The 15297-nt window shown below is 47.3% G+C and overlaps 2 protein-coding genes across 8 annotated transcripts in view; both read right to left on the reverse strand.

Annotated features, from left to right (window-relative positions):
- The window catches only part of LOC148143910 (uncharacterized), a 33172-nt gene extending 30078 nt beyond the window's left edge, over positions 1-3094 (reverse strand). The window contains exons 1-2 of the mRNA XM_087975283.1: positions 3081-3094; positions 750-1079 (exon numbers count right to left, since the gene is read on the reverse strand). Coding sequence (XP_087831409.1) covers positions 750-1079; positions 3081-3094 — 344 coding nt within the window. The remainder of the gene's footprint in view (positions 1-749; positions 1080-3080) is intronic.
- A 992-nt stretch (positions 3095-4086) lies between these two features.
- The window catches only part of LOC148143911 (uncharacterized), a 384436-nt gene continuing 373225 nt past the window's right edge, over positions 4087-15297 (reverse strand). For 3 of the 7 annotated variants that reach the window (XM_087974541.1, XM_087974539.1, XM_087974538.1), the window contains exon 2: positions 4087-5769. In XM_087974541.1, coding sequence (XP_087830667.1) covers positions 4416-5468 — 1053 coding nt within the window. In that variant the 5' untranslated portion in view covers positions 5469-5769 and the 3' untranslated portion in view covers positions 4087-4415. Of the gene's footprint in view, positions 5770-6451; positions 6533-11976; positions 12091-15297 lie in introns of those variants that run through there. The other 4 variants (XM_087974535.1, XM_087974536.1, XM_087974537.1 and 1 more) reach the window with 3 other exon arrangements.

Here is a 15297-nt window from a genome sequence, read left to right on the forward strand (position 1 = left end):
GGTTATAGTCCAACAGGTTTAATTGGAAGCACACTAGCTTTCGGAGTGATGCTACTTCATCAGCTGATTAAACCTGTTGGACGATAACCTGGTGTTGTGTGAATTTTAACTTTGTACATCCCTATCCAACACTGGCATCTCCAAATCATAACTATACCCATATTAACAAGGTTTAGTACACCACACACTTGACCAACCATTCTCAACAGATCCTGCCCCTTCATTGCCTGAGGAACATATACATGCTGGTGCATAATCTCCTTCACTAGTATTTACACACTACCCTCAGCAAAGGGCAAACATCACAAGGATGAAACAAACAGTGAGGGGGAAACAGCACAAGGATTAAAACAAACAGTGAGGGGTAAACAGCACAAGGATTAAAACAAACAGTGAGGGGGAAACAGCACAAAGATTAAAACAAACAGTGAGGGGGAAACAGCACAAAGATTAAAACAAACAGTGAGGGGGAAACAGCACAAGGATTAAAACAAACAGTGAGGGGTAAACAGCACAAGGATTAAAACAAACAGTGAGGGGTAAACAGCACAAGGATTAAACAGCACAAGGATTAAACAAACAGTGAGGGGTAAACAGCACAAGGATTAAACAGCACAAGGATTAAACAAACAGTGAGGGGGAAACAGCACAAGCGCCAGTAAAAGCAGATGGAAAGTGAGTGTAAAATGTCACTATGACAGGACAGGCCCCACATTCCTTCCCCTCCGTCCCCCCACAACCTGCCTCACCTTTCACCTCCCGGGCCCAGTACCTTCCAGGTGGCCCCATAGTTGACACAGGGGCCGCCCCACGACCAGTAGAACTCCACCACGCAGGCGGCCGACGAGTTCCCAAGCAGGCCCTTAACCCCATCCGCCTCCAGAATGCTCACCGGCTCCTGCCTGCTGTACAGCCGGCCGGTGTGGCCGTGACACAGCAGCTGCACCAGGAAGGCGGCGGTGCCCAGTGACGGGTGTCTGCCCCGGGCCGCACGGCGCCATTTTCCTAACGGCCGCCCTCCCGCCGCTTCCCCGCTCGAGCGACTTCTCCTCCCAACCGCCGTCGCCCCCGCGTGACGTCTGCACGGGGCCGGGGAGCCTCACCGTCACCAAGCAACAGCACCTCGCGCGACAACTGCTCATTCACAAAAACAAACTCTCCTGTCTCGCTCTGCAGCTGCAGGGGGGACACTGCCACGTTTCCAGGAGCCCTGTCTACATTGGGAAAGCTCACTGCTCAATTTAAACAGATATTCCTACATCTAACGGAACGGTGTCATATCTAAAGTGAGCAATCTGCATTTTAGAGGGACATGGACATTTTAACGGGCTATTTTTGCAAATAAACAGATTTAAATGGACAAGATTATATTTCAAAGGGATGTGGGCACATTCAAAGGGATATCTTAATATGTAAAGTGACGCAGTTATATCTAAGTGAATCTACATTTCGAAGAAACGTTACCCTATTTTTAAGCAGAAATATCCCTTTAAGAGACATACTCATATCTAAAGGGGTAAATATACATTATCGAGGGGCAAGATTGCGCTGAGAGGAACATAACACATTTAAAGGGAGAGCTACATGTAAAGGGGCATTTTTATATTTAAAAAGATACATTGAAATCTGAAGAGACTTGTTCATAAGTAGAAGTACATGGTAACATTAAGGAAGCATGACGGTATTGGAAATAGTGCAGCCATTTTTAAAAAAGGGGTTGTGGTGGCCGTGAGATGGTTTAATGTTTAAGAAAATAAGCAAGTTATTACGATTTGGAATGGTCTTGAAGGGGTGATGGAACCAGCAACCATGGACAAAGCTAAAATTCACACAACACCAGGTTATAATCCAACAGGCTTATTTGGAAGCACTAGCTTTCGAAGCGCCGCTCCTTCATTTGGTGGTTGTGGAGAATGAGATCATGATCACGGAGTTTATAGCCAATGGAGTCCAGTGGCATGGAGATGTGATACATCAAACAATTTTAGATTAAATCTATCACCTTTTGAATGGGTTTCGAAAGGTATGTTAATCCCAGAATTTGATTTTAATTACTTTCTCACGAATATCATTCAAATGCAGAGCTTTTCTAACAATAGGTGTGAATTCTGTTTGCGTCCGAATGTTGTCAGACTGACATTTTTCTTACAGAAAAACTCTGCATTTAAACTTCATTTTTGAGGAGGTAATTTATAGATTAGGGTGTAGAGGTTAGGGTGGATTGGCTGTGCTGAATTACCCATAGCGACCAGGGATGTGCAATTTAGGATGGATTGTCCATGGGAAATACGGAGGAAGGGGATGGATAGATATGGATGAGATACTCTTTGGAGGGCTAGAGTAAAATAGATGGGCTGAATGGCCTGCTTCCACATTGTTGGGATTCTATGACTCCCACCACAAAGGAGCATTTTGTCTGCATCTATCCTGTCAAGCCCCTTTCAGAATTCTACTGGTTTCAATAAGATTACTTCTGGTTCAGAGAGGTATACCCTTCGGTTCAATTCATCCATGCCAATCAGGATTCCAAAACTAAACTAGTCTTCACTTGCCTGTGTTTGGCCCATATTCCTCTAAACTTTTCTATGCATGTACTCATCCAAACTCTACATGCAAACCACCCTCTGTCAAAACGTTGCCCCTCAGGTTCCTTTTAAATCTCTCTCCTCTCACTTTAAAGAAATATGCCCCCTAGTCTTGAGCTCCCTTACACTAAGGAAGAGCCCTTTGCTATTCACCTTACCTCCACTCCTCATGATTTTATCAATCTCAATAATGTCACCCCTCAACCGCCTGTGCTCCAGTGAATGAAGTCCCAACCTCTTCTTATAATTCAAACCCTCCAGTCCTGGCAACATCCTGGTAAATCTTTACCAAACCCCCTCTAATAGAATTCTTCCTATTACAGGGCCACCAGAACCATACTCAGTACTCTACAAGTGGCCTCACCAACATCCTGTACAACCTCAACATGATTCCCAACCCCTATACTCAATGGGGTGAACAATGAAGGCAAGTATGCTAAATGCCTTCTTGACCACCCTGTCTAGCAGCGATGCATCTTTCAAAGAACTATGTACCTGAACGCCACCATGTTTCTCTTTTACAGCACGACACAGTGCCTTACCATTAACTGTACAAGTCCTGCCCTTCCTTGTTTTAGCAAAACGCAAGCCCTCGCTTTTAATAACTCACTCATACACACGCTTTCTCTCAGACACCCACACATACACACCCCCAACACTCTGACAGGCTTATACTCCATCACACTCTGACTTTACCAAGCATGCGCACACACACTTACATGCACGCATTCACACATCAATTTTTGGGCAAACTTATATTGGCAGAATTATGTTTGCAGATACATTTTACTTTGCTCAAAAAGTGCACAAACTGCAGGCAGTCAATCCGTGTAATATTTTATAAATTCCTACTTGGGAACTAGAACCAGTCTGATTCAAGATTGGGATACTGACAGACTCAAACCTCACACTTTTAATGGATTGTCCGGGCTGAGATGTCACTTTTTTTAAAAAAAAAACCTTAAGTCATCTTGAGAATGTGAATTAATAGTAGTTCTGGGATTTACAGATTAATGAACTGAAACCTGCAACTCAGTCTAAAAGGTGAAAGACTTAACAGCAATCTTGGTTCGTTCAATATATCCTATCAGTTGCATGACACTGTGCTCTTTTGCTATAAAATCTGTGTCTTATGATTCTGCTCCACAGTTACCCGCTGAAGGAGCAGTGCTCCGAAAGCTAGTGCTTTCCAAATAAACCTGTTGGACTATAAACTGGTGTTGTGTGATTTTTAACTTTATCCAGCCCAGTCCAACATTGGCTCCTCCGCATAATTTCTTGCGAACACAGCCCACACCTCAAGAAATCTTACAACGCCGATGAAATGACACTCTCTGCACTCCTGAAAAATTGACAATTTCTCACAATACTGGCTGCTCATTCATGACTCCATCTGATACGCGACATTGGAAGCTTAGTGCAGGAGGCTGAAAGAAATGAGCAGCTTTAAAACAAAAACCCCTTGGCGCTCAAAGCTTTCAATGAGAGTCTAAGCCCGGCAGTAAGTTCAGGTAACCTTTATTGCGACCCAACTTTGTTACAGCTTCAGATCCCCTCAGCAAAAAGGCAGAGAAAAAGTAGCTTTTTGAACAGCTCAAAGTCAAAGCGCACACTTTTCGCCCCACCACTTTCTTTACTATTGGTCAGCACCTAGATGTCCCTTTCTAATTGGGTCCTTGTTACAGCCTTAACCCGGAGGAAGTGTTGCCTCACTCGGCAATTTCAACCCATACCCTGTATAGCGCCATCTGCTGCAGCGGGATTCAAACCCGGGAGCCCCTGGAACTGGGTTGATAGTCCAGTCGATAATGGCACTCAGCCGTCGCTCCTTCAATCACCCTGTGATGGTACGTGAACACGCTGGTGCCTCTGGAGGTGGGAGGAGCGGGTGAAGTCCTTACCGCACTCAGGGCAGCTGAACGGCCTCTCCCCCGTGTGGACCCGCCAGTGGGTCAGCAGGGCGGAGGAATTGCTGAAGTCCTTACCGCACTCAGGGCAGCTGAACGGCCTCTCCCCCGTGTGGACCCGCCGGTGCTTCAGTAGGTTGGAGGAATTGCTGAAGGCCTTCCTGCACTCGGGGCAGCTGAAGGGCCTCTCCCCCGTGTGGACCCGCCGATGCCTCAGCAGGTTGGGGGAATTGCTGAAGGCCTTCCCACATTCGGGGCAGCTGAAGGGCCTCTCCCCAGTGTGGATCCGCTGGTGGGTCAACAGAGAAGAGGAATTGTTGAAGGCCTTCCCGCACTCTGGGCAGCTGAAGGGCCTCTCCCCACTGTGGATCCGCTGGTGGGTCAGTAGGGAAGAGGAATCGCTGAAAGCCTTCCCACAATCTGGGCAGTTGAAGGGCCTCTCCCCAGTGTGGACCTGCTGGTGTCTCAGCAGGTTGGGGGAATTGCTGAAGGCCTTCCCACACTCGGGGCAGCTGAAGGGCCTCTCCCCGGTGTGGGTCCGCCGGTGGGTCAGCAGGTTGGAGGCCTGGGTAAATCTCTTCCCACACTCAGGGCAGGAGAACGGCTTCTCCCCTGTGTGGGCTCGCAGGTGCCTCAGCAGGTGGGAGGCCTGGGTAAATCTCTTTCCGCAGTCGGGACAGCTGAAAGGCCTCTCCCCCGAATGGGACAGCTGGTGCCTCAGCAGGTCGGAACAATTGCTGAAGGCCTTCCCGCACTCTGGGCAGGGAAATGGCCTCTCCCCGGTGTGGGCCCGCTGGTGCCTCAGCAGGGCAGAGGTCTGGGCAAAGCCCTTCCCGCACTTGGGACAGGAGAACGGCCTGTCCCCTATGTGGATGCGCCGATGAATCTGCAGGGCAGACGGGAAGTGGAAGCCATTCCCGCCATCACTGCACTTCCACCGTTTCTCCACGGGGCGGGATTCCTTGGGTTTCTCCATGGCTGAAGTTTCAGCTGCACACAAATATGTTTCCAGCCCCTCCCTGCTGCTACATGCCCCACACTCAATGCGCTGCAACGGTAGGGTCTCTCATCCAGTCCCACTGATGCTGAAAACGTACTCAAACAGGAACCAAAACGCTGACGTCAAAGTGAGGACTGCAGACGCTGGAGAATCAGTGTCGAAATGTGTGGTACTGGAAATGGCCAACAGGTCAGGCAGCAGCCGAATAGCAGGAGAGTCAACGTTTCCAGCATAAGGACTTCATGGGTTGATTTTGAAACGTCTATCTTCAAATCCACTGTTTAAAAAGAGATTACAAAAGTCATCACTGTCAGTGCAGGGTAGAAATTCAGAACAAGCAATTCTACTTTGTGGAATATTCCTTTCTTTTGTTGTTGCACAAAATTGAAAGCACCATCTCTCCCTCTCCTCTACTCATTCTCCTGAAGGTGCTGATTCAGGACCTTACAGGGGCAGAAAAGCAAAAACATCAAGACCGACATCTCTCTGAATTTTGGATAACTCCACCTGAAAGTTAATATCTTTCCTAACACTGGGATACTGCTGAGAGTGAGGTCTGATTTTGTAAAACAAAAAAAAGTGTGTTTGCAAAAATCTCCTCCCTTCAGAGAATCCCCACAGTGTGGAAGCAGGCCACTCGGCCCAACAAGTCCAAACCGATCCTCTGAAGGGTAACCAACCCACAGCCATTCCCTTACCCCTATTGCTCTACATTTAACCCTGACTTATACACCTAACCTGCACATCCCTGGGCACCGTGGGTAATTTAGCATGGTCAATCCACCCGCATCTGGTCAAAGTTGAAAAAACACACACCACCAGGTTATAGTCCAACACATTTATTTGGAAGGACGAGCTTTTGGAGCACTGATCCTTCATCAGGTGGTTGCGGAAAATAAAATCATAAAACACATATAGAAAAAAAGTGTCCTGCCACTGAAATGATATGTTGAACAAACCTGGATTGTTAAGTCTTTCATCTTCTAGAATGGGTTGCAGCCATCATTAACATGTAAATCCCAGAACTTCCTGCAAGGCACCTTATCAAGATAACAAGGATTTATAACAAGAGGTGACATCTCAGCTCAGACAATGCATTAAAGGTGTGAGGTCAGGAGTCTGTCTGTACCCCAATCTTGAGTCAGACTGGTTCTATTTCCAAACAGGAATTTACAATATATTACATGGGTTGACTGCCTGCAGATTGTGTTTTTTCTGAGCAAAATAGAATGTATCTGCAAATATCATTCTGCAAATATAAATTCACCCCCATGGACATGTATGTGCGTGTGTGCATGAGAGAGAGAAAAACTCTATTTCCGTGCTGTACATCACTGCCAATTTGATAACAGATGCTTTAGTCCTGTTGATGTAACTATTGTTGTAAATCAGAGCTGCATACTAACAGTTCGATGTAAGAGAGAAAGAATTCCTCAAATAGGGGACCACACGAATCCTGGGAGAGCCCTATTTCTGGTTTATTTCCTAATGAATAAACATTAAACACGAGCACCAATTTATTTCTAATGTTGTTTCATTTTTTTTGTTCGATTCCCTGCTGTGACTACACAGTGCCTGGATGGTTGACAGGCTGGGAGATTGTGGGTTGGGTGTTGATTAACTGAATGTTTTATTGTCCCAGAAGGTGTAAAAGGGGGGGGGAGGGTTAAAGCTTCAACAGAAATTCAGCAGAGCTGAGAAAAGACAGATGTCCACATGCCTTTTAAATGTTGTAATTGTGCCAATCTCCACCACTTCCTCTGGCGGTTCGTGCCATACATGCACCACCCTCTGTGTGAACAGGTTGCCCCTCAGACCCCTGTTAAATCATTCTGCTCTCACCTCAAACATATGCCTTCTAGTTTTCTTGAACTCCCCTACCCTGGGGGAAAAGACCTTAGATTTTCCCACCTCTCCATGCCCATTACAAAGGTCTATATGTTTACCCCTCAGCCTCTGATGCTCCATGGAAAATGTCCCTGGACGATTCAGCCTCTCCCTATAGCTCATATTTTCTGACCCCTTTCAAAGTTTCATAACGTCTTTCCTGCAGAAGGGAGATCAGAACTGAATGCAGTATTCCAAAATTGGCTGAACCAACATCCTGAACAGCCACAACATGACCTCCCAACTCATCTACTCAATGCTCTGACCAATAAAGGCCATCCTACCAAATGCCTCATTCACTATCTTGTCTACCTGAGACTCCACTTTCAAGGAACTATGGAACCTGCACTCCAAGGACTCTTTGTTCTGCAACACTCCTCTTAACTGTGTCAGTCCTGCCTGGATTGCTTGACCAAAATGCAACAACTCACATTTCTCCAAATTAAATTCCATCTACCACTCTTTGGCCCATCCGATCAATTCTAATTTATAGCGAACTCACTTTTCTCTCTCATTCCCTAGAAGCTGAAAATCTCCATCCCACACACACTCCCTCCATTCTCACTTTGCTGACCCTAATCCCTGCTGTACCTCATCCTGAAGTGTCTGGTTCATGCTGATTAACAGGCCTACACTCAGTGGGGGGGGAGGGGGGGGGGGATGTCTAATTGAAACATACATAATCTTGAACAGCCCGGACAGAGTGGACATTGCGAAGATGGTTCCATTGGTAGGACAGACTCGGGCCAGAGGGCACAGCCTTAGAGTAAAGGGAAGACCTTTTAGAATGGACAAACTTCCTCAGCCAGAGAGTGGTGAATCTGTGGAATCTATTTCCACAGAAGGCTGTGGAGGCCAGGTCACTGAGGATATTTAAAACTGAGACAGATAGGTTCTTGAGTATCAATGGGATCGAGGGTTAGAGGGGGAATGGAGTTGAGAAACCTAGCAGCCACGATTGAATGGGGTGATTAGACCTGATGGGCTGAATGGCCTAATTTCTGCTCCTATGACTTAGGGCCTCTTGCTGCCCTGGACAGAGTGAGAGAGTTGGGAGCAGGACTAGGCCATTCAGTCTTTCGAGTCTGCACCAGCATTGAACAATTCATAACTGGATATGATTATACCTACATCTAGGTGGATAGGCTGGGACTTTTTTCACTGGAACACATGAGGTTGACAGGTGACCTTAAAAGAGGTTCATAAAATCATGAGGAGGGTAGATGAGGTGAACCCCAGGTGTCCTTTTCCTAGGGTGGGGATTTCAAGATTAGGGAGCAAATGAGGAAGATGAGTGGAGAAAGACTTTCAAAAGACTGGAGTAGCACCTTTGTTTTTGAGAGTAGTTTGTGCGTGGAATCAATGTCCAGACACGGTGGTGGATGCAGGTACAGTTACAAGGTTTAAAAGACATTTGGATAAGTACATGAATAGGAAAGGTTCAGAGGGATATGGGCCAAACACACACAGGTGGGACTAGTTTTGTTTGTGAACACAGTCAGCATGGTGTAGTTGGACAGAAGGGTCTGTTTCTGTGTTGTCTGACTCTGGAACTGTTCTAAACTGGTCTTAAAACCATTTTCTTGCCTTCCTCCATAAACGCCCACTTCTTTCTTGTTCAAATATCAGATTAACTCAGCCTTGAATTTATTCAATGATCCCCTAACTGCAGGAAGACATCCCCACTTCTGAATTCAATTCCTCTTGCTAACACACCACTTGCCTTGCTCATTGCCAGCTACACCTGTCTGACAACTGGCACAGAAGGATGCTGATGCCCCTCTGAACATCCATGCATCATTCCTGAAGGGCTCATGCCCGAAACTCCGACTGTCCTACTGCTCGGATGCTGCTTGACCTGCTGTGCTTTTCATTGCCAGACTTTCTGACTCTGATCTCCAGTTCTCACTTTCTCCACATCCCAATACATCACCATTTAAACAACACACCTTTCTGCTTTTTTTCCCCACAGCAAAGGCTATAACCTCATATTATGGTACTGCACTTGCCATGTGTTTGCCAATTGTGGTCTTCTCTACATCGTTGAGACCGAGTGTAAACTTGGGAAATGGTTCGCTGAGCATCACAGCCGGGTCTGCAGAGGCCGACTGGACCTCCCAGTCACCATCCATTTTAATTTCCTTTCCCACGCCCTTTCTGACATGACCATCCTAGGGCTTCACCATTACCACAATGAAGCAAACCGCAAATTGGAGGAACACCACCTCATCTTCTGCCTGGGTAGCCTACAGCTCAGAGGACTCAACATTGAGTTCTCCAATTTCAAGTAATCTTCCTTCCCGTCCCCCAATTCCTGTCCCAGCTCCTCCCCCTCCCTTCCACTCCTCCCTGCTAACCAGATTCCTTCCTCCCATTGATCAGGTCCTACCCTCTACCTGTCTTCACCTATCCCCACTTCACTATCCTGCCCCAGCACCCCCTTAGGGAGAGCCTTTGACCCCAACATTAAAAATAAGTGGAAAACGGTGGTGGGAAAAGAGAGTGCCGCACAGAGGAAAGAAGTTGCAGTCCGGCGTGAAGGTGAATCTTCATTCAGAGGCAGAGAATCAGCAGCAGGTTCTGAAATTCATGGCGCACCTTCCGCATTCAGACAACATGGGGGCTCTGATTGGCAGGAGTACCGGTCTTCTTCCGTTCCTCCTTGGCATTCTATTGGTTCGTCAAAGTAGGTCGCGCGCCTTTTCGGCGGACAGCAAAGAACATGCGCTGTGATTTGCTGACACCGGCAAATATGCGTTGCGCCTTACTGACACCGATGAGCATGTGCAGTATGCTCTGGGGAGATGCCGTTATTACTGACAGCTTTTAAGGGTCCAAATGCAAATCGAAAAAAAAGGGTAGAATCACATTTTTTCCTGTGGCTTCAGATTTTATTCCTTTTGCATTCTGTCTGGCTATTCAACTTTTTTATGCCTTTTCCCCAGGGTAGTGGGAGCGAGTCCAGAACTTGAGGGCATAGATTTAGGATGAGTGGGAAAAGATTGATTAGGGAGCTAAGGGGCAACTTTTTCACAGAGGGTGGTGTGTGTTTGGAATGAGGATTCCTGAAGAAGGGCTTATGCCCCGAAACGTCGATTCTCCTGTTCCTTTGATGCTGCCTGACCTGCTGCGCTTTTCCAGCGACACATTTTTAAGCTCTGATCTCCAGCATATGAAAAGGAAGGGTTTAGAAGGATATGGGCCAAATGCTTGCAAATGGGTCACTAGATTAAATTAGGATATCTGGTCAGCCTGGACTGAAAGTCTTGGTGTACGTGCTCGACAACTCTATTTCTACATAGTTGGAACCAATTTCACGAGACTAAGTATAGGCCATTCAACCCTTATAGGGGCTGTAGCCTAACTGCGCAGACTTCAATGAAAGTTTCAGAAAGATTTCGGCAGCTCTTTTTAAAAAAAGTAGTATGTGCTTTCAGATGTTTCTGAATATGGTTTAAAATCACACAACACCAGGTTATAGTCCATGGGAGAATGGACAGGGGCACGGTGGGTGGCGGGGGGAATGGACAGGGGGCACTGAGGCTGTCGGGATGAATGGACAGGGGGTGCTCTGGGCGGCAGGGGGAATGGATGGGGTGAAGCTGTGGATGATGGGGGGAAATGGACAGGGGGTACTATGGGTGGCGGTGTGGGTTTGACAGCCAGTGCTGTGGGTGGCGAGGGGGACAGGGCAGGGTGTGCAGTGTGTGGCGGGGAGAATGGACAGGGGTACTGTGGAGGGGGGGGGGGGGGGGGGGGGGGAGTGGACGGGGCACTGTGGGTGGCCGGTGTGGAATGCACAGGGAGCACTGCGGGTGGCCAGAGGAAATTGACAACAGACACTGCAGGTGGTGGTGGTGGGGGGGAATGGATAGGGGGTTCTGTGGCTGGTTGGAGGAATGGACAGGGGCTGATGTGGGTGATGGAGGGGATGGACAAGGGGTGCTGTTGGTGTCGGGGGGCACTGTGGGTGGGGGGGGGAATGGACAGGGGGCAAAGTGCATGGTCACGCGGAATGGACAGGGGGCACTGTGGGTGGCCGGAGGAAATGGACAAGAGACACTGAGGGTCGCAGGGGGAAATGGACAGGGGGCATTGAGGCTGGTTGGAGGAATGGACAGGGGCTGATGGAGGGGATTGGACAGGAGAAAAGAGAGAATGTTGGGGGGGGGGGGGGAGGGAGAGAGAGAGTGAAAGTGAGAGAGAAAATGGACAAGGGGCAGAGGGTGTGGGGTAGAGAAAGACTGGCGGAACAGGGACAGAATGTGATGGGGGCCAGGGGGAGAGAATGGGGGTATAGTGTGTTGTGGAGGAGTGAGTGAGAATGGGGTGGGGTCCAGAGTATGAGCAGAGACCGAATGGGGGACTGCAGAGTGTGGGGAGAGAGAGAGAATGGATGGGGGCAATTGGTGGGAAGAGAAAGGACAAGAAGCAGAAGGTGGGGGGGGGGGGTGAGAGAGAGAATGAATGGCGAGAGGGTGGGGTGATGGACTGGACAGGGGTCAGAGGTGGGGTGGCGAGAGAGAGAGAATGGACATTCTTCATCCCCACAGTGCAACAAATTCCCAGTTTCCACCAAAATCTCAGATGTACTCACTTAGTTCCTTGCTGTCTCCCAAATGAAAGATTTCATTGTAACTTCTTCCGGTCCCAGTAAGGGCAAAACATTTTTGAAAGCTGCTCTGAAAGTCCCGTCTTCACAACCACTCTTCTGCTTTCACCGAAGACAACTAGAGTCAGACACCACAGAAACAGACCCTTCCGCCCAACTTGTCCATGCAAACCATATATCCGAAATTAATCTATCTGCCACTGCCCTTCAGCCCATCCGATCAATTCTAATTTAATTCCCCTCTCATTCTCTAGAAACTGAATATCTCCAAGCTACACGCTCTCCCTCCATTTTCAATTTGCTGAACCTAATCCTTGCTGTACCTCATCCTGAAGGGTCTGGCTTATGCTGATTAATAGGCCCACACACAGGGGAGATCTAAACATACATAATACTGAACAGCCTGGACAGAGTGGATGTTGGGTAGATGTTTCCATTGGTAGGAGAAACTAAAACCTGAGGGCACAGCTTTAGAGTAAAGGGATGACCTTTCAGAATGGAGATAAGGAGAAACCTCTTCAGTCAGAGAGTGGTGAATCTATGGAATTCATTGGCACAGAAGGCTGCGAAGGCCAGGTCACGGAGGATATCTAAGACCGAGATAGTTAGGTTCTTGAGTATCAAGGGGATCAAGGGTTACATGGAGAAAGTAGCAGAATGAGGCTCAGAAACTTATCAGCCACGATTGAATTGTATGAGCAGACCTGATAGCCTACTTTCTGCTCCTATGTCTTATGTCCAGGACACAGAGAATTGGGAACAGGAGTCAACCATTTGGTCTTTTAAGCCTGCACCACCATTAAACAGATCACAAATGGATATGGATATGGATCTCCCGACATCGAGCAGAGGCTGGGACTTTGTTCACTGGAGCATTGGATGTTAAAAGGTGACCTTAGAGAGGTTTAAAAGATCATGAGGAATATAGGGGAGGTGAATGGCAGGTGTCATTTCAAGATTGGGGAGCAAACGTTTAAGGAGAGAGTAGAACGATTTTAAAGACCTGAGGAGCACATTTTCTTTTAAAAAAAAAGGAGTGATTTGTGTGTGGAATGAATGTCTAGAGGAAGTGATAGATGCAGGTACAGTAACATTTAAAAGATGTTTGGATAAGTACATGAATAGGAAAGGTACGGAGGGATGTGGGCCAAACACAGACAGATGGGATTAGTTTAATTTGTGAATATAGTCAGCATGGATAGAAGGGTGTGTTTCTATGCTGTATGACTGTCACTGTTCTGTACGAGCCTTAAAACTATTTTCTTGCCTTCCCCAAGAACCATCCACTTCTCTGTTGGTCAAAAATGATATGAACTCAGCCTTGAATATATTCCATGACCCCCGAACTGCAGGAAGACACCCCCACTTCTAAATTCAATTCCTCTTGCTCATATACCACTTGCCTTGCTGATCGCTTGCTGCACCTGTCTTGAACTAGTGTAGGAGGATGCTGATGCTCCTTTGTCCATCCATACATCGTTCCTGATGAAGGGCTCTTACCCGAAACGTCAACTATCCTACTCCTCGGATGCTGTCTGACTTGCTGTGCTTTTCCAGCACCACACATTTTGACTCTGATCTCCAGCATTTACAGTCTTCACTTTCTCCACTTCCCAATATATCACCATTTAAACAATACACCTCATTTCTGCTTTGTTTTTTCCACAGCAAAGGCGATAACTTCACACGGTGGTACTTCAGTTTTTAGGTGTTTGAGGCACAGACCTGGACCAGCTTTTCCAGAGTCTGTCCTCTTTCTGGATTCACTCCCTTTCTTTTCAGTTGCTGCAAGTCAACAATTGGATCCCAGCATGAAAATAAAAGAAATAGCTGTTGGACAGAGGAAGGAAATTACAGTCTTGGATGAATCTCAATCTTCATTGAGAGAGAGAGAGAGAGAGAGAGAGAGAGAGAGAGAGAGAAGCAGCAGCTTCAGAAGCTCATGGGTCAAGATTAGAGTGGTGCTAGAAGGCAGCCTCCGAGGAGCAGGAAAATCGACGTCTCGGATTCAGACAATAGGGCTGTTCTGAATGGCAGGAGGACCAGGCTCCTCCTTTCGGTGTTCCAGTGCTCCTCATTGGGCTGGCAAATGAAATTCATGTACCATTTGTACTGACAGATAGAAACGTGCAGTTTTTTGCAGACACCGGCGAACATGCGCAGTGCTTGCTGACACCGAGGGGCACGCGCAGTAGGCTCTGTAGATATGCTGGCGTAACTGACAGATTCAACTGTCCAAATGTCAATAGAAGGAAAAAAGGGGAGAGCCACAATTTTGTTTCACCTCCCCATCCCTGGCTCGACATAACCACACATGCTCCTCGCTATTCTCCTCACTCCTTATGATTTTTCAAATCTCAATAAGGTCATCCCTCAACCTCCTCCACTCCAGTGAAAAAGTCCCAGCCTCTCTCTATAACTCAAACCCTCCAGTCCTGGCAACATCCAGGTAAATCTTTGCTGAACCCTCTCCAATAGTATTCTTCCTATTACAGGGGGAACAGAACTGTACGCAGTACTCCATAAACAAAATGGCCTCACCAACATCCTGTACAACCTCAACATAGAACAAAGAAAATTTAAAACCCAGGAACAGGCCCTTCAAGCCTCAGTTGATCCAATTAGTTTAATTTGTGAATATAGTCAGCATGGACGAGTTGGACTGAAGGATCTGTTTCTATGCTGAATGACTGTCACTGTTCTATACTGGTGTTAAAACTATTTTCTTGCCTTCCCCACTAACCATCCACTTCTCTGTTGGCCAAAACTCAGATGAACTCAGCCTTGAATATATTCAATGACCCCCTAACTGAAGGAAGAAATCCCCACTTCTGAACTCAATTCCTCTTGCTAATATTCCATTTGCCTTGCTGATTGCTTGCTGCACCTGTCTGACAACTGGCATCAACTGGTGTAGGAAGACACTGAGGCCCCTTTGGACATCCACACAGAGTCTTCGAGTCATAGAGATGTACAGCATGGAAACAGACCCTTCAGTCCAACCCGTCCATGTCGACTAGATATCCCAACCCAATCTAGTCCCACCTGCCACCACCCGGCCCATATCCCTCCAAACCCTTCCTATTCATATACCCATCCAAATGCCTCTTAAATGTTGCAATTGTACCAGCCTCCACCACTTCCTCTGGCAGCTCCCTCTGCATGAAAAGGTTGCCCCTTAGGTCTCTTTTATATCTTTCCCCTCTCACCCTAAACCACATCATTCCAGATGAAGGGCTTGTGCCCGATACGTCAACTTTCCTACTCCTTGGATGCTGCCTGACTTGCTGTGCTTTTCCAGCACGG

This window comes from Chiloscyllium plagiosum, unplaced genomic scaffold, assembly GCF_037043375.1.
Source record: "Chiloscyllium plagiosum isolate Xiang-an unplaced genomic scaffold, Cpla_swu_hap1 HiC_scaffold_27, whole genome shotgun sequence".
Taxonomy (NCBI): domain Eukaryota; kingdom Metazoa; phylum Chordata; class Chondrichthyes; order Orectolobiformes; family Hemiscylliidae; genus Chiloscyllium; species Chiloscyllium plagiosum.